The sequence below is a fragment of the Ctenopharyngodon idella genome, chromosome 24, assembly GCF_019924925.1.
Source record: "Ctenopharyngodon idella isolate HZGC_01 chromosome 24, HZGC01, whole genome shotgun sequence".
In the NCBI taxonomy this organism is placed as follows: domain Eukaryota; kingdom Metazoa; phylum Chordata; class Actinopteri; order Cypriniformes; family Xenocyprididae; genus Ctenopharyngodon; species Ctenopharyngodon idella.
The window spans coordinates 20241571-20259997 of NC_067243.1; the positions used below are offsets into that span (position 1 = coordinate 20241571).

General features: G+C 36.3%; 2 protein-coding genes across 4 annotated transcripts in view; one reads left to right on the forward strand and one right to left on the reverse strand.

The window, feature by feature from the left end:
* Positions 1-5844, reverse strand: part of etfa (electron transfer flavoprotein subunit alpha) — a 20348-nt gene extending 14504 nt beyond the window's left edge. Inside the window, exons 1-5 of the mRNA XM_051883986.1 lie at positions 5682-5844; positions 4764-4913; positions 4599-4680; positions 4378-4460; positions 650-749 (exon numbers count right to left, since the gene is read on the reverse strand). Coding sequence (XP_051739946.1) covers positions 650-749; positions 4378-4460; positions 4599-4680; positions 4764-4913; positions 5682-5720 — 454 coding nt within the window. The 5' untranslated portion in view covers positions 5721-5844. The remainder of the gene's footprint in view (positions 1-649; positions 750-4377; positions 4461-4598; positions 4681-4763; positions 4914-5681) is intronic.
* Positions 5845-8157: 2313 nt separating this feature from the next.
* On the forward strand, positions 8158-13564 carry isl2a (ISL LIM homeobox 2a). 3 transcript variants are annotated; one of them, XM_051884832.1, is made up of 6 exons: positions 8158-8344; positions 8743-8932; positions 9795-10060; positions 11126-11409; positions 11935-12102; positions 12908-13564. In XM_051884832.1, exons 1-6 carry the CDS (start codon positions 8287-8289, stop codon positions 13022-13024), a joined length of 1083 nt encoding a protein of 360 aa, XP_051740792.1. In that variant the 5' UTR covers positions 8158-8286; the 3' UTR covers positions 13025-13564. The 3 variants fall into 3 exon arrangements, with proteins under 3 accessions (XP_051740792.1, XP_051740793.1, XP_051740794.1); XM_051884833.1 differs by having other exon boundaries at positions 8165-8344; positions 9795-10057; XM_051884834.1 differs by lacking the exon at positions 8743-8932 and having other exon boundaries at positions 8181-8344; positions 9795-10057.
* Positions 13565-18427: the final 4863 nt, after the last annotated feature.

Genomic DNA, 18427 nt, shown 5'->3' on the forward strand with positions numbered 1-18427 from the left:
GCTCTGAGATGTACAACAGTTCTGCTCTGGCTTTATAGGTAATATTTTCATTGGCAAAATTGAGCAAAACCAGACAATATTGTGCGTAAAATATCACAATATTAACGCATTAATCATTTTATATAATGAAAACAGATCATCATCAAATGTTAATTCAAATCCTTTTAGGATGATTCAAGAAAATGTCCCTAGAGAACCTTCACGGATCCCCAGTTGAAAACCTTGGACATAAATGATCATCACAAGTGGCAAAACACCACTTTTCATTTAATATTTTGCATGAAAAACATTAATGTGACTTAAAATAAAATACAATAAAGTTTCATAAATATCAAGTGCTCTATGCTTGCCAAAGATAAAGTGGCCAGAGTAATTAGGAAGTATTTATGGCAGTAGATTTTATGGATGAGAAACGGTGAACAGAAAAATAATACATGCAAAGTGGGACAAAAAGGCTCCAGGGTCCCCCTTAGATTTAAAAATATGAAAATATACGATTTGTTTCAAGCCAGTGCGAGTCACTTTGAGTCTCCGTTCACGCAGCCAACTAATGGCCAGACTCCTAAATCACGAACTCAGAGAAGGATATGGAGCATACTAGGAAGGTTATTTGAAAGCAAACATGCATTTCATTCGTTTGTGTGTTTACCGGCATAAATGGTCCTCACAAAGGTGTCTGGAGATTTGATCTCAATGATATCTGAAATGGGAGCCACATCCAACTTGGCGGCCACTCTTGGAAGGAGATTCTACAAATAAAGACATACACAAAGACAATCGGATGTATTTGAAGCTCTTGAATAAGTTCAAGCAATTAAAACATTCACATCCTTATCTGCAGATGTGGTCAGATTTGATTTGTTTGGAAATAGCATTATTTCGGCAAGCATTGATCAAAACCCAGTTTCACCGTATGTCTGAAAACTTTGGCCATCCTGCATCGCAGACAGAATAAATATCGTTGAGTCTGAAAAAGAGCTCTAAGTTATGTCTAGAGGTGAAAAATATTGTATAGTGGTAATTCAAGTGTTTTATATAGTGACATAATGAAACCAAATCCAGCACTTAAGAATCCATCAAATAAAATACGTTTAGCCAGTGAGGAAATTGAGACTAATACATCTCTTTGGTCTGGGGTTAGGCTACATAAGATACTGTTTAATGTATTACAATTCAATTTAAATACCATTAGATCTGCTGCCTGACAGTTTGGCTGTGGAATGACAAATAACCATGCATATAATAGAGCCGCACTTATTGAGGACGGACTTCTCCCACAATTCCAAAAGTAAGAAGCCTGATAGGGGCTCGGCAGTATGAGAGTTTCTAATCCATTTCCCATTTGTGCTTTTCGCTTTGAGAAATAATCAAATAACTTCAGAATGAGAGTAACTACAAAATCCTGCATTAAGTAAAACATAGCAACACTAATCACTGATGCGATCACATGGGAAAATAAAAAAGGATAATTCAATGTAAATTTTGCATTATCATAAAAAAGTGTTTGTCAGCAATTATTAAAAAAAATGAAAAAACAAGGCAAAAATGTACAGAAATGCTGTACATTCTGAAAAATGTACAAGTTTATCATCAAATAGGCAAATTTGTTCAAGCGCAAAAGTTCATCAAATAAAAAAACACTATCAAGTTAAAAAAGTATGTAAAATTTGTACAATCAGTGTTATTTTAGTTTTATTAATATTTTGAATTAGCCTTGTCTTTATATATTTTAGTTATGTTAAGTATAGTTTAATTTTTAGTCATTTCGTTATGTGCTTTTGTCGTTTCATTAGTTTTATTTATTTTTTGCTACAATTTTTATTTCAGTTTTAGTTTTATTTATTTCCAGTTAAAGGGGTCATGAACTGCATTTTTCCCCCCATTATTTTATGTTTTTTGAATGTTAGTATGATTTTTACATCAAAAATTGTCAATGTAGAAATAAAAGGCCATTTTGTACCCTGATTTTAGCCATCTGATTTGAACGCTCTATTTTAAAGGTGCAATGTGTAAAATTTAAGAGGATCTATTGACAGAAATGCAATATAATATAAATAACTATGTTTTCAGTGGTGTATAAAGACCTTACATAATGAACCGTTATGTTTTTATTACCTTAGAATGAGTCATTTCTATCTACATTCACCGCAGGTCCCCTTACATGTTGAGCTGCCATTTTGCGCCGGCATGTTTCTACAGCAGCCCTAAATGGACAAACTGCTCTACAGAGCGCATTTCATCACTATGTTCGTTGGTGTTTTTAGAGGCAGCTTGCATCATCACTACGTTGAATACGCAGTATTAGTAGTAGTAGTAGTAGTAGTAGTCGTCGTCTGGTTTATTAGAAGCAGAGACTTTTCCTTGTTAGAAGTAAGAAGAAACCTTGTTGCTTGACTGGCTACTCTCTGCTGTCTCAGACGACGACATCTTTGTGTCGGCCACCGTAGCTTCTCTATGTGCTTCGAAAGGGAGGGGTAAGCCGTGAACTGAGCCGTTAGTTGCAATTCGCAACCTCACCGCTAGATGCTGCTAAAATTTACACACTGCATCCTTTAAGGGGCGTGTCTGCTGTGAGACTTCAATGTAAACGCCCACTGCTGTGATTGTCTAACATTTTGCATATGAAATAAACATTACATGTGGAACTCTCTTGAAAACTTTTACTACTTTTTTACTATTACAGCTTTTGAGATTAACTAGCAATGAGCATTGTAGCCGATGACAGACATGTCTGTTGAGCGCATGAATGCAATGATCTTGTCACTGCAACTCGATTTCTGCTTTCCATCATAACTAAAAACACAAAGTAAATAAGAGATTCATTTGTGCAGTGTAGACAGCGTCATTGATTATAACGGTAGTTTTGGGGAGAGTCCAGAACTCTGTCACTGATAAACTCGCACTGTGTGATTGACAGCTCCAGCGATTATAAAGGAAGCGTTCTTCGATCGCTTTCTGTATAACAGATTATTTTCATGCTACTAAGAGAAACAATGCGTAATTGACAGTTTAGTCACTGACTTAATTTACTGACGCATAAACATCGATAAATGATTTAGAGACGAACATCTGACTGCACATGAATCATTACATATCAGAAATCAATTCGATTTTAACACAGTTACTTAGATGTTGTGGCATTACTGTAGGGTTCATATCTTACAGTAAAAGTCTGTTTGCAAAACCTGCGCCGAAATTGCGACTGATTTACCAAAGAATCCACAGTGAACTGAACCGAACAAACAAATAATGCTCTACTGAGACGTTCACATATTAGAAAATACATAAGAACTTTCCTAGCATTATAATCTTTTGGAAGGTAATGTTATTTTTAGTCCAATGATCTTGTATCTCTCCTTCTCATCTCACTAACGCGCGAGTGGGTGGGACCAAAGACGCAATGAGATAGAGGCAGGCGTTGATCTGATTCTAGCAGTCTTTCATCGCACTATTACGTCATAATGGCAAACTCCGACTTCAGATCTTGGTTTCAATAAAAGCTGTTTAGTGAGATGTGAAGGCCAAGTATGGTAACCCATACTCGGAATTTGTCCTCTGCATTTAACCCATCCAAGTTAGTGCACACACATTAAGAGTAGTGAACACACATCCCCGGAGCAGTGGGCAGCCATTTTTGTTGTGGTGCCCGGGGAGTGATTGGGGGTTAGGTGTCTTACTCAAGGGCACCTCAGTCATTTCCTGCTGGTATTGAGAATCAAACCCGCAACCTTTGGGTTTTTGGACTAATGAGGAAGTTATGAAACTTACAGGATGCTTTACAGTACAATGACCTCTTATACATGTCAAAAGATCAAGGAAAATTTGATTTCTCAATTCATGACCCCTTTAATAATTGTAGTGCTTCAACTTAAAGTTATTTCAGTTTATTGCCAAGGCTACATTTTCATTTAGTTTACGTTTTTCAACTAATTTATTTTTTTTAATTTGAGCTTTATTTTAATTACCAGAAATGTTTTTGGCAGTTTTAGTTAATAATAAAAACCCTATGTAAATTTTGTACAAAGATCGTCATCAAATAAACAAAACCCATCAAGACAAAAAAAGTACATCAAATTTGTACAATGTGATAAAAGTTTGTTATCAAATCAAAAGAAAACATTAAGGCAAAAATGTCAATTCAAGTCAATTGTGTTTGTTCTGATAAAGCTTTCTCATCAATTTTTTTTTTTAAAAAAAGGTAAAAATATATGTCAATTTTGTTTGATCTGACAAAAGTTTGTCATCAAATAAAAAAAAAAAAGTATTAAAACAGTGTTGTTTTACCACAGTGTTTAAAAGATACAGAATGGCTCAATGATATAGACAACTGAATGTCCCCCTTCCGCCCCACTTCCTCATCATCTGCTTTGGATTTACCTTTCCGAAAGCAGAAGCTCCCGCACAGATGTGTGTGAAACTGAACTGTTTCTGGGTTGCCAAGATGAGGGGTGTCAGCTCCTCTGTGAAAGAAGGCAGAATTTTTCATTTAAATACAGTTTTTCATTTAAATACCTCCTTCCTTCAATCTGTCAGATGCTCTTATCCAAAGTTACTTGCACCATATACTTCCAAATTTATGAAAAAAAACTTGAGTTTACCTGGCAATAACCCTTTGTAGGCTTCATGTTGAGCTATCAGAACTTTCTTCACCCCTTGAACTTTGGACAACTGCTCTGCAACCTGTCCAAAAACCCATAATCAGAGCCCTGAAATCAGGCTTTCAACTCGCTACACATAAATCAATGGACATGAAGAGATAATACCTTTGCACAGTTCGTTCCAGCAACCAAACAGGACACATCACTGCCGAGTTTATTAGCAGCAGTGATGGCGTTCAGGGTGATGGGGGTCAGCGTGTCATTATTGTGCTCGGCAACAACCAGAGTACTCTGAAACCTCTGAATCAGACCAGACTGGGAAGAAGAAAAAAAAACTATTTGGTAAATCTGATACAGTATGATTTAAATAACTGCCAGGCCCTTTCACCTAAATAACTGATACGAGGTTGCCATTCAATGCAGACTGGGGCAGCGCAGCCAAAACATTGTTCTGAAGCCCATAGAGGTCATTAGAAATATGATACATAACAGGGATCTGATACTTCTTAGGGTCTGACCCAATGTATTAACATATCAAATTCAATGTAGGTCACATTTTAAATGCACTGTAGGTCAATCAGTTACTTAAGGACAGTGAGGAGGTTTCATAATGCACTGTTTACATGATGAATAACCTTGACAAATAGTTAGCTAGCTCTGTTTATTAACTAATATTAATGTTACCAATGCCTTAAAAGTGTCATAAATATATCCAAACATCAATATTTCTGTCTAAAGCTATAAAAACAGCACAACTATGAGAATATATTAAAGTTAACGTAAACGCTTAGCTAGCATACTGTATAACCATGAAAAAATTAGTCAGCGAAATAACCAAACACTTGACATTGCGTTTTAATCATCTTATATCAAAAACAACACAATTAAACAGGCTTATATAGAAAAGAATAGCATTTTAGTAACATATTGAACAACTTCTGCTGAACTAAATAAGCGAGTTAGCCAGCATGCTAAGCTATTTATTCAGCTCTGTTTCTGTCTAGAAAGGACGGTGAGAAAGAATAACAACTTTAAAAGAAAGTGCGCACTGGTTAATATGTCGTTTCGTCGGATTTTTCTTACCAACTGCCTGAGGTGGGTCTTGTTTATTGCTTTGAGCATGATTACAGCAGCACACCTGTCAGCAGCCACACTGTCACTGCTTTAGTAACAGGGGATAGAGGTTGAGTTGAGTTCTCGCGAGATCATAAGAGACACGCCCCTCTTATGTATAAATAATTTTGTAACAGCTCAATGTGGTTTTCTTGGAGGTGATATTCTTCAGTATATTTGCGTAGTCAAAAAAAAAAATGAATATAAATAAAATAATAAAATTATTATATATGTCGGATCGGAATAACTGTCTAATATCAAAGTGGGCGGAGACTGATTGGAAATGTAATTAGGGGGCGGTGTTTCATTGCGTTGATAATCTGTGGAGCTTTTAGTTCAAGAGTTGGCTTTCACACGGTGACTGTAAATCTATCAGGGTCCACTGAATCGAGGGTTGGATTTTTAAATGACTTTATTCATAATTTTGTGGTATAATCTTCGGAAACAGATGTAACAACAGCATATTTTCTGTAGGCTATTAAGCAGAATGCAAAATTTTGCTATAAATATGAGCTTTTTACAGTGTATTTTTACGTTCCCTGTTGGTGTTTTTGTTTGTTTGTTTTATTTCCTAATTTTAGCCTACATAATTTATTGATTTGATATGTTTGGATTTGATGCTTTGGGTTCTGTTCAAGACAAAGGGGAAAGGGTGATTATTTATTTATGACTTTTTGAAGAAAGAAAGAAAAAACGTTCAAGATAGACTGTTTAAAAAAGGAATTAGCCTATAAATTAATTAGCCGATAAATTCGTTAGGTAGGCTATATGCACGTTTTTTTTTTTTTTTTTCAAATTAAAAAGTTAGGCCACTATTTTCTGTAGCCTACATTTTTCCCGCAATTTTTTCCATCTGATTCATTCCTTCCGTTTGTATTGAATTTAAATCGCCGACAAATGGTTGTCAACTATCTATAATTAAAAACCAATTAAAAAGGAAAACGTTGTAGACTGCATAGGCTGCATAGGCTATATGAAATCTCCTAGATGTCTCTTTTTTCCCCCCTCATGGAGCCAACATGGTTTCTTAGTAGTCTAAATGAAATGTGTGTCTTTGCAGGGTTACAGGTCAAAGGTGAGGTTCGACACGCGGTCACTCTGTGAGGGCAAGAGGATTCACAACACGACTTTCAACATGATTGTCCGAATAATTTACAGCGTGAAATAAACGAAATTATTCATTATATGGTCGCATTTTAATATAGGCTACGTAGCCTATATGGACTTTAAATTCACATAAACATGCTAGAGGAGAAGTATGGACAGAAAAAACGAGTTCAGTTTCACTTGGAGAAGCACGAACACTGTAGCCCTATTTTATTTGAACTTACTTACTCTCCTAAACTTCAATTTTCGTGTCAAGTTTTGGATTTTGAACTCAAGTTTATAAGTTTTCAAAAACTAAACTTAAAAGTAATTCATTGACGACTATTTTTGAGTTGAAACAATGGAGTTTCCTTATGTTTGGTTGAGTTTACTCACACTTTGAATTATCCACAGTAAAAATGCAGAGTTTAATGCAAGATGCGTATGGTTCAAGCAGAAAATAACTGTTATAAGCAAACTTGTGCTGTGAGTCACTTAGAAGCAGATTAAATAGCCTATAGAGATTAAATATCTACCCGAAGAATGCAAGTCCATGTTGGTCAATTTTATGATGGGATTTTTTTAATGGAAACACACGCATAAATAGATGAATCGAATATGATTTCATTCGCAGTCAAACTAAACTGTCGAAATTTTTAATAAGCCGTTTTTTCCTAATGCACTGCACTGCTAAAAATGTGGTAATTTTGTTTCATTTATTTCATATTTAGTCAAATGTTTTCTTCCCAAATTATACATTTTGTTAGACTGGCAAAACCGTAAATGATTCTGAACTGTAGGCTATTACAAATATGAAAGGGCAATGGACAATGTGAAGATATTTTGATGTCCAGTAGGGGGCTCACTAGAACACACGGACTTCAATTCACATGGATTTGCCCTACGGAAATTTTTAAAAGCAACGAAACGAATATAGCCTATATGTTTCTTTGTTTTGAGAAAGTGCTAATTTTACCGAATATTTTGAAAATAAATTCATATAGGCCTATTTTTAAAACCATATCCTACTTTTGTTTTATGTTGCTACTTTATCAAATGCAGTTTAAACCGCAGATAATTTCGTTGCCTCTACGTTCATGCGTTGGTCCACTTCTCATTGAACACCTGCATGAAATACTTAAAACTTAAAACATATTCCCTTTTCCTGCTACTTTTCGTGTGCGTTACTCAGCGTGGCGTTTCACAGTTATGTTTGGAGAAACAAGTGTGAGTTCAATCTTCAATTCCTCGGTACACGGCATTCAAAATATTTCCCGTGGTCGGATCTCCTCCCGGGCTGCTGCTGCTGATATTCGGGGGCTCGTGGTCCAGGTTTGCATGTGACGTCAGGGCCCGGTGACGTCAGAGCCAGTGTCTGTGTGTTGCTCTTCCCACAGGCTCTTCGGCCAGAAGTTATTAGTCAGCTCGGGACGAGGCAGTTTCCCATTCCATTTCCTCATCTGTAAGCCTTCTGCCTTAACCCTCCTGTATGGTGGATATTCTACCCCATCCTTCTTTCTTGGGTGATATGGGGGATCATTCCAAAAGTAAGTGCTGGGTGTTTGTTTTACAAAATTTGTTCGTCATTGCGCAAGAACTTTGAATAACGTTTATGCAAAATTAGTTTTACTGTACACCGAGACAATATAATATCATTATATGTCTAAAATATCATTAAAGGTCTACTATGTCAAAAAAATGTGTCCTAAATTTAAAAAGGCATGACTTATCTGCACACAATATTTTGGTGCAACCAAAAACACGAACTAATATAAAGCAATAAAACAGGATTTTGTGGTCTAGTGGCATGTCAAAAGAGGATGTATGAAACACGAGCTATAATCTTTCATATTTACCCGACGACGGTGTTTGGGGGGGCTAAATAGCCTGTCCTACCCTATAGAAGCGCAGTCGGAGGACACTAATCCCTGCTTTCCATATCCAGAGAAGTCTGGAATCGCCATGTGTGTAGGCTGTGGAAGTCAGATCCATGATCAGTACATACTGCGAGTGTCCCCGGACCTGGAGTGGCACGCAGCCTGTCTGAAGTGCGCAGAATGCAGTCAGTACCTGGATGAGACGTGCACTTGCTTCGTCCGGGACGGCAAGACTTATTGCAAGAGAGATTACGTACGGTACGAGTCACTCTATATTTGTGATTTCACAGCTTTGGAATTTCGTCGAGGCCCTCTTTTTCACAGATTCTTGACCCAAACAGATCTAGAGATATGGGAAAACTCTGCATGCTGTTCTGCTTTAAGAAAATAGCGTAAATTAAAAAGATTAAGAGTGCTTTTAAAGAACCTTTGTTGCTGAGGTAAAAGTATAGTCTATATATTACAGTAGGATAGGCTATAGTACAGTATAGTAAAACAAACAAACCAAAAAATATTTAGGAAACTGTAATTCTGCTAAATTCCAAGTATGCAAATATTTGAGTGTTTGGTTAGGCTAATATATTGCAGTCATGTTTGGTTTAGCCTTGCCATGCATGCTTGTTTTCTGTTTGTTCAGTATTGTTTTGAAGTTTGCTTTGCAAAGATATATAATTCCGCTGGTAACACTTGTAAAGTATCACGGATATTCTTGATGAAGCATTGTGTTCATTGTGTCTTGTAACACACCTTATGCTCTCGTAAATATACGAAAACTCAGTTATAATACACTATTACATATTTATAGGTATCTTATATTTGTAAAGACTATAATTCAATTGTCAAAACACCGTGTTGTACTAGACTGTTTACTCCGATTCTATGAATATATGCGTAATGTAACTGCTTGCAATTATTCATGAAAGGATAAATGCATGTAATGCGTATTGTATAGCCTACTATTATTCATTTATAATTAATTAATTATATATATAGGCCTATACTTGCTTTAAGAAAAGAGTTACAGTTGTGTTTGCGAATCACGATCCGTATTTCTCGGCCTTGTAAAATCAAGTTGGAAACGAACAGTAAAATAAGCAAATGTTTCTTCTGAAAATTGCAGATTATTCGGGATTAAATGCGCCAAATGCAACATCGGTTTCTGCAGCAGTGACCTGGTGATGAGGGCCCGGGATAACGTGTATCACATGGAGTGTTTCAGGTGCTCGGTGTGCAGCAGACATTTGCTCCCGGGAGATGAGTTCTCTCTGCGGGATGAGGAGCTGCTCTGCCGGGCGGATCACGGGCTGCTAATGGAGCGCGCTTCAGCCGGGAGTCCCATCAGTCCCGGAAACATTCACTCCAACAGGCCCCTGCACATCCCAGGTAGTAGTAATAATAATATAAAAAGTAATAATAATAAAAACAATGCTAGTGTTCAAGTTAAGCTACACATAATTTGTGTCTATATTTATAATTCATTAGGATGTTCTAGTAACAACAATAACAGTAGGCTATTTACAATATAGGCTAGGCTACACAAATGTAAAGTGTCACAAGAATAACATGCCTAATATAATAATAGTTTAGTTATTGTAGGCTAGTTGTTGTTGTTAAGTAATAGCCTACTATAAGCGCCACTATGAGATTCCTGACTTTAGTTCTCTGTTACAGTTAATAAGCTTGTGAAATTGTGTTAACAGACTACCCAGTGGCTTGTGTTCTGTTGCTCAGTCCAATTTGAAGATATTTGTTTTCGTGTTAAATCCCTCATGGCATATACTTGTAGCTGCCTGAGATTGTTTGAGAATATTCATGATTGAATTAACATGACCTGAATTTAATCTGAAACCGTTTAATGGTTGGAAACAGCGTTTTTCTTTATATTTTTTAATAAAAAGAAATTGCAATATTGCGATCTTTTAATAAAGAGTTCTATTATTTTCTTGGCTGTTAGATTGGTAAGATATGTCTATCAGATATCAGAATGTTTTCCTCTTAAATACATTATTGATTAGATATGCGTCAATTTTTATTTTTAACGTCTAATTTCGAACTAAAACCGCATTTAGTTCATTTGACTCAAATAAACGGTTTAGCCTGAACTGAAATGCTTTGACATAGTTGACTTAACGCCTAAACAGCATTAAACCATATAAATGTTCTGTTCGATTATGTGTCACTACTTAACCCTCTTATTGCTCTGTAAGATGGTGCACTTATTGCATGTTATACTTTTATATCCTATGTCGATCCTTCAACATTTTGCACATACAGCAAAGTTGAGAGCATATTGAAGGCCCTAAGAGGTGTTTTGACTGACACGCACTTGGCTACAGACCGATGTGTGTATGCACAATTTAACCTTCAAGTAAGCGTGCTCTTCTGCAGTGTGTCTAAATAATGAAATGACCTCTCAAGTAAAAAAGTGATTTACACGCATTTTATTCGCAGAACCTGTGCCAGTTCGTCAGCCACCTCACCGGAACCACGTTCACAAGCAGTCTGAGAAGACCACGCGTGTGCGGACAGTATTAAACGAAAAGCAGCTTCACACTCTCCGGACGTGTTATAATGCAAACCCGCGACCGGACGCGCTAATGAAAGAACAGCTCGTGGAAATGACCGGCCTGAGCCCACGCGTCATACGAGTGTGGTTCCAAAACAAACGCTGCAAAGACAAGAAGAGGTCCATGCTTATGAAACAACTACAACAACAGCAACACAACGACAAAACGGTAGGAATATCAGTTTTGTAACCTACTAAATTCTAACGAGTAATGAGAATCAACGAATAAGCAGGTTTAAACTTATTTTGACTCTGTACTCTTCAAATAACATTTCTTCAATGAAAATATCCCTTATAATTGAGCTGACTTCTTCGGAGATTAAATAGTTCTTGAAGTTACATTTTTCGGGATCTTATGGTAGCTTGTCTATTTCCGGTTCTTCTCTGGTATTCTATGGCTAGTTCTAGTTCTGGTATCATGCTAGTTCTCGTTCTGTCCTTTATTTTTTTAGCCTATGTGAACGATGTGTAATAGGCCTACAAGCATAATATCTATCTATCTATCTATCTATCTATCTATCTATCTATCTATCTGCACTTGTGCGTTGGTTCAATGATTTGTTCACTGCATAAACTTTTGATGTGATTTTTTAAATGATTTTGAACACAAGAAATTCCCACCCAAAGTGTTAAGCTTCTTTGAAATTGAAATATGATAGCTGTGTCGCTAAGGTTTCTCCTCAACTTTTTGCAGAATCTTCAAGGTCTCACGGGAACGCCTCTGGTGGCAGGCAGCCCGATTAGACATGACACCACAGTCCAGGGAAATCCTGTAGAAGTTCAAACCTATCAGCCTCCGTGGAAAGCCTTAAGCGAATTTGCCTTACAGAGTGACCTGGACCAGCCCGCTTTCCAACAGCTGGTGAGGACTGCCATCCCGGAACATTTATTACAAGGCCTAGCAACTAGGCTATGTGCTCCTCCATGCCATGCCGACTCCTTTTCTTTAATAAATATGATCAATCATATAATTTAAACATTTTTCAAGAAAAAAAATGGATACCGATTGTTATTGGCCTAGAGCGTGGCAATTATTTCAAATTGATATTTTGCAGTAGGCTAGCTACTAGTTTCAAATGAGCACTGTATCGTAATCATTTTTTTAAAAGTTTTTTTTTTAACTTTTAGGCTACATTTAGACCTAAATGTATAACCTTTTCGTTAACGGTTTTTACACGTTTCAGTGTCTACTGAAGTTAGATTAGGCTTAAAGTTTGTCCGAACTCCGTAGCAACAATATAGACATAAACAGCCTATATCGGGCGTTACATCGACATAACATAATCTAGTGTCATTATTATCACTTTATTATAAATTTACATATCGCATGTGCACGACAAAAAAAGGACAAAATAAATAAATAAAACGATAGATGACAGTTGATTATGTGTTGAAAGGGCGCGAAAAGACGCTCACAAGATCGCGCGAAATTTCTTACAGAAATTCCTTTTGAAAAGTTGATTGGCACACTGGTTATTGTCTTTATTTTGTCTGTTATTTAACGTCATGACAAAGTTGTGTAGGCTAATGTAAATGTCAACTGCAAATCGTATTGTCATTTAATCAAAATTTGGGCCATTCCGAGCTGTATATTAGGCTATAGTCTCAGCATGCTGTCGAACATTAGCCTATACTGATTACCAACTCTCCCCCTCACCCTTCTATAGGTGTCATTTTCCGAGTCGGGTTCGCTGGGTAACTCGTCTGGTAGTGATGTGACCTCTCTGTCATCGCAGTTACCCGACACCCCCAACAGCATGGTGCCCAGTCCCGTGGAGACGTGAGAGCCCACCGGAGACTCCTGCCCCAGCATGCCCTCACCCGCCCTGCATGAAAACCCATCACCTCACCGCCTCAAACGGAAAAGGGATTAACCGAGATGGATTTAAACAGTTTGCCAAACGGAGGAGCCTGTCCAAGCGACTTTGGGGTTTCCAGACGTGTTACAAAACTGTTTTTAAAGCATTTGGACCGTATATCCAGGACGTCCAATGGAATATGAACACGTTATTTTGGTTTTGATTATGGACCACTGTCAACCTTACGAAAACAACAGTCTTAACAGTGTTTATTCAAGACCATCATTGTGTAGCTTTATGAACAAGTGGTATTTTCCATATGAGACAAAAATCAACTTTTTTGTCTTAATGCGCATGATCTCTCCGAAGATGTATAAAACTGAGCTGTAAAATATTTTATCTTAACGAATGGATGACAGATTGTATAAACTCCTCGATTTAAAAAGTAAGTTATTGTTATTTATTGTCAGGACAACCGTCCATACCAAAAAGTGAGAAATTACAAATAAACGACGTTAAATGCTGTTTATGTCTGAGGAAGCCTGCATGAAAAGACAACCATATCATGTTACCTTTACATATCTTTTTATAACAAGATGAAAGACACTTCATTTTCAATACAAAGGTACGGGAAATAACTGTCCAAGGATCTAAAAAAGTACAGGAGCAACGTGAACAAAATTAAATTGTGAATAACTTCAGTGTCGTGATATCTGAATTGATTCTGAAAGGAAATTTTTATTTTAAATAGGCCTACAGACGTGCATTATTGTTTAGATTATTTTTAAATAATATGTGAAATACCTTTATAATTTTTTTTTTTTTTTTTTTTTTTTTTTGGAAATTATTACATATAGAGATTAAGGTGGAATATTTTAAACTAATACTGATGATTCACATTATGCAGAAAATATTTGTTTTGGGTTTTAAGCTTCGTATGGTGCTCTTTCAAAGCATGGTTCTTTATGAAACCTATAAAGACTATTGAGCAGCAAATAGGGTTTTTGTATCGTTAAAAGGTGACCGTTTTTCTTAAGTGATAATTATACAAATAAAGTCTCTTATCTGCTGGCTAATCACGAATAAAGATCCATTGATAGATGGACGCCATAACACGATTACAGATCCCTGATCTGTCACATTCAGCCCTTTACGGAGGCTTCGAATGAATATACATCTATCTCTCCATCTATCTAAATATCGTGCCGACCGGATACTGAATGAGTAATTGAACCCCTCCCGTAGTAGTGATCAATCTCGTGTTGCTCGTAAAGCTGTGAGTCTAGACGGAGGACAGGGATCGGCGGCCGCTTATCTGCGCTCGGCATCACCTGCAAATGATCCACTGAATGGAAGCACAACAAACCCGAAGCCACCTCTCTCTTAACGGGACTCCCTTTCGGCAAACGCACCCTTGCATGTCCAGGGTTTATTTTCATTCTGAGTCAGGAGATATAGCCGCTGGACACCAGAAGATCAGACCAAAATCACTGCGGGCCATTGTGGCAAGATAAACCTGTTTGTCAGAACTAAACTCTCTGAAGGATAAGCAGTTGTACGGCAGCGTTGTAATTTCTGTTGCTACGCTTATTTTTCTTCATTTTCTGCAATTAATTCACGCATTTATAATCTAGTTGTTTTTTGTTTTTTAAATAAATGATAATACATTTTACGCTTTTGAGAGCCTGGGAAATCACAAAAAGGTGTTTTGTGGCTTTCAGTCCATAAGCTTTGAGCCAACAGTGTTCTGCTAAACAATGTTGACAAACTTACTTTTAGTGGATATTATAGTCTTTTTCTTCCTGAAAAAAAAAAAAAAAAAAAAAAAATCACTTGGTTGATGACTCATCCTGCACTCCTGATTTTTGTCCAATCAAATGCTGTTTAGAATGACAACGCCCCTCCCCCAGTGCCGGCAAATGACTAGCAAGTAGCAAATCATTCAGATATATAATATATACCTATATATAACGTAAAAAGCAGTATGCTATTGACAGTGACAACATTCATTGCCCGCTCTTTTTAACTGTAAGTGTTGTAGATACTAAGAAAGAATTAAATGGAAGTTAAATGTGCGGCTAAAAAGCACCTGCAGTGTTAAACACCTACGTATTCCACTTGACATTGCTAACATGGCGGATGTATGTCAGTTGCCATATACTTTCATCAATATTGGCTACCACACAATACATAGCCTACCTAAGAGCATTCTTTAATAGTGGTGGATAAATACTTTTTCGTCGAATTTAGTACATACACTGAAAATATGGGAATTCCGACGCAGCCATGATTTGGTTTGCCAAAACAAGGCCTTCCACATGTCCGGCTCAAGCTTCCTGATTAAATAGGAAATACGTAAACACACACAAAAAACTGCCATAGTCACGCGATTTTATAGGGTCTTTAGGAAAGAAACTATTAATGTTTAAAAATCTTTCACTGAGTTTTTGCAATGCTCTTATTAAAATCTAAAAGCAAAATCTCACAGCGATTAGATACGCAAATATAATATTTACGTAAGTTACTGAATTGCGATCAGGTATTTTTTCATTCATCTTTTACATCTATTTAACTATTTACCATCTCTAGACACCTTTCTACAGCACTAAGGTGTTATGAGGCGCAGGCTATGCAATGCGAGAAAGCGTTCTGTTTGAACGTGTTGATTCTGTTCTGCAAATACGACAGACAATAAGAACAAAAATTTCATGTAAACATAGGCTAACTAAAGCCTAAACCGCTTATACCCACCTAAAACTATCGTTTGCCTTGTAAGTAGACTACTTTGCTTCAGAAAATGCAAATTTAACTGCATTTATTAGAGCTTAAAAATGAAACACAAACTATATCGTCATGTAATTTGAGAAAGCAGTGGTCTTCTGGTAAAATATAGAATTCTAAAAAAAAAAAAAAAAAATTAGTTGATTTTTAATTGCTAAACCATGTGCAAATATGATACGGATTACAGCCCATTAAATCAAATAAAATTAAGAAAGCTTAATTAGATTCAAATAAAACACCTCTTCCTCTGAAGGACGACGGTTTGGCGACATGCAGCGCTTATGATGGCTGTTTTAAGGAGAAACGATTCAGATGTCATGGCCAGAGGTCAAGAGCCGCATCTTGGTTGAAATTCCGCGACTAATTTAATTACTTAGGTCTAATTAAATAAACGCACACTTATTCCAAGTTCATGTTTGTATAAAACAAATCTTTAAAGCCTTTACTAATTACAACTCTCTCCTGTCATTTTAATGTGAAATGTCAAAGTATTTAGCTAATTTATCGAAAAACCAACCTAAAACACATTTGATTCCTAAACTAAACAACTAATACATGTCCCTTTATGGAAATGTGTCATTTCATACGTTCAAGCTTAATTCATTTCTTACAATTAATTTAGAAAACTACCACAATTCACCAGCTCAAAACTTTAAATACAAAGAAATCCAAATATGTATGTTGGATGCTGACAACAAGCAAAAGATGTTCGGAGCTTTTCATCCGTTTTTGCCTGTTGTAAGAACATTCAATAGCCTAAAAATACATTTATATTTTTACATAAATTGTGTGTTTAATAAAAACAGCTAAAATTGGCAAGGCATACGAAAGTCAACTATAGGAAAAAATTAAATGTTACAATGGTATTTAAGTGATTAACAATATTAAGTTTAAGGTAGGATAAGCAAAATAACTCGACATTTTTCTTGAACACAAATCTAATTTTCATTTTATTCTGTTTAACGAAACAAACATTTAAACAAACAAACGCTCTTTAAATAAAACCTCGAAGCCCTTTATCATGAATAAAAACCCGTAATGCTAATAAAATAATTGTCTGAATCACCTTTTGATTTCACACACATTCCCACACGGAAAAAAGCGCCATTTTATCAAAAAATGACATTGTTAATAAGTATTTCTTAATTTGTGCGGTTGTTAATTATCTCTAAATGCTGTATTTTTACATCATAAAAAACCCGCTTCTTCTTCACACTTTCACGGCCGCATTTCTTAATTAAATGTAGAAAATAAGAGAAACATATCAATGAATGTAAGAGACATTCGGACAACAGATTTAGCAAATTCAGTTTCTAAAAACGAACATAATTTATTAACTGACAGGACAGAAAGGGTCACAGCGTTCCTCTTTTCGAGTTCAGTCAGCCAAAATCAGGAGAACGTAGAGATCTGATGGTTTCGGAATGGCAAATAACGGAATGGTCTATAAAAACAGCTCAAGTTGTCACATATACACCCACTTCAATTTCAAAGCCCACCAAATAGATCTCACATAAAATACATCCATTTTACAGGATTGAATCTAAAAGCAGTGTTTTAAAAGAAGACTCAGGCAATCCAAGTGAACTTATTTGATCTTCCAGATTTGGTGTAGAACTGAAGTCTGACCCAGAGGCTCTAGCGCATGTTGACACAGCGGTGTATTGAGTGACTCACTCAGAGGCAGCGCGCGGAGCTGCAGTGAGTCACACAGGTACAGAAAAGACAGAAACACTGTATATAGTTTGAGTGTGTGTGAGAGAGACGGATGGAACGGAAGAAAGCGGGCTGTTTGTGGTGCCCCAGGGGCCAGCGAGGACCCTGGTTAGGAGGCCACAACCCGTTTACAATGCCGTTTAACCCGTACATTTCAGGTTCCAGCTCTACTGCATTTCCCAGCGAATAGACAGTTCCCCAATTAAAACTTTGTTAGAGAAATGTTCTATTCAACACTTATACATAACATCACAATTGTGCATGGGAGTAGTGTAAAATGGTGTGATTGTAAATATATTTCATGTAAATATTTTAGAATTTACAGTGGGATCCAAAAGTCTGAGATCACATTGAGGGGCTGAGATTCAAAATGTAGTTTAAACCTCGAAATAAAGTATTTAAAAAATGTTAAGCAAATAAATGTTATGATGTCAGTTTATAAAAAATATTTTAGATGCTGCATTGTTTCTAGGTCTCTAATCATATGAACAAACCTGAACTCCTTTGTACAGATGGTCTTGCTTCCATTGAAGCTCACAATGCTCTTTAGATCATCTCAAATCGTGCCGGAGAACATGATCATCAGGTTTGACAAACTTCATGTTATTAAGGCAAAACGGAGTCAAACCCAAATACTAAGAGAGTCTGAAATTCATGTACATTTTCAGTTCAGTTTCTTTATACAAATGCTTATACTGACAAATGAAAACATTTGTATTAAAATAATAATAAAAATTTCATTGCAATTTCATTAGTGGTCTTTGACTTTTGGACCCTGCCATATTCTGGTAAACAATATATCATTCTCGGTTACAAATGAAAGAATAACTCTGATTGTGCAGTATTAAATATTTTATTAAACTCATCCGTTTCTTAAATTAAACTATTTAG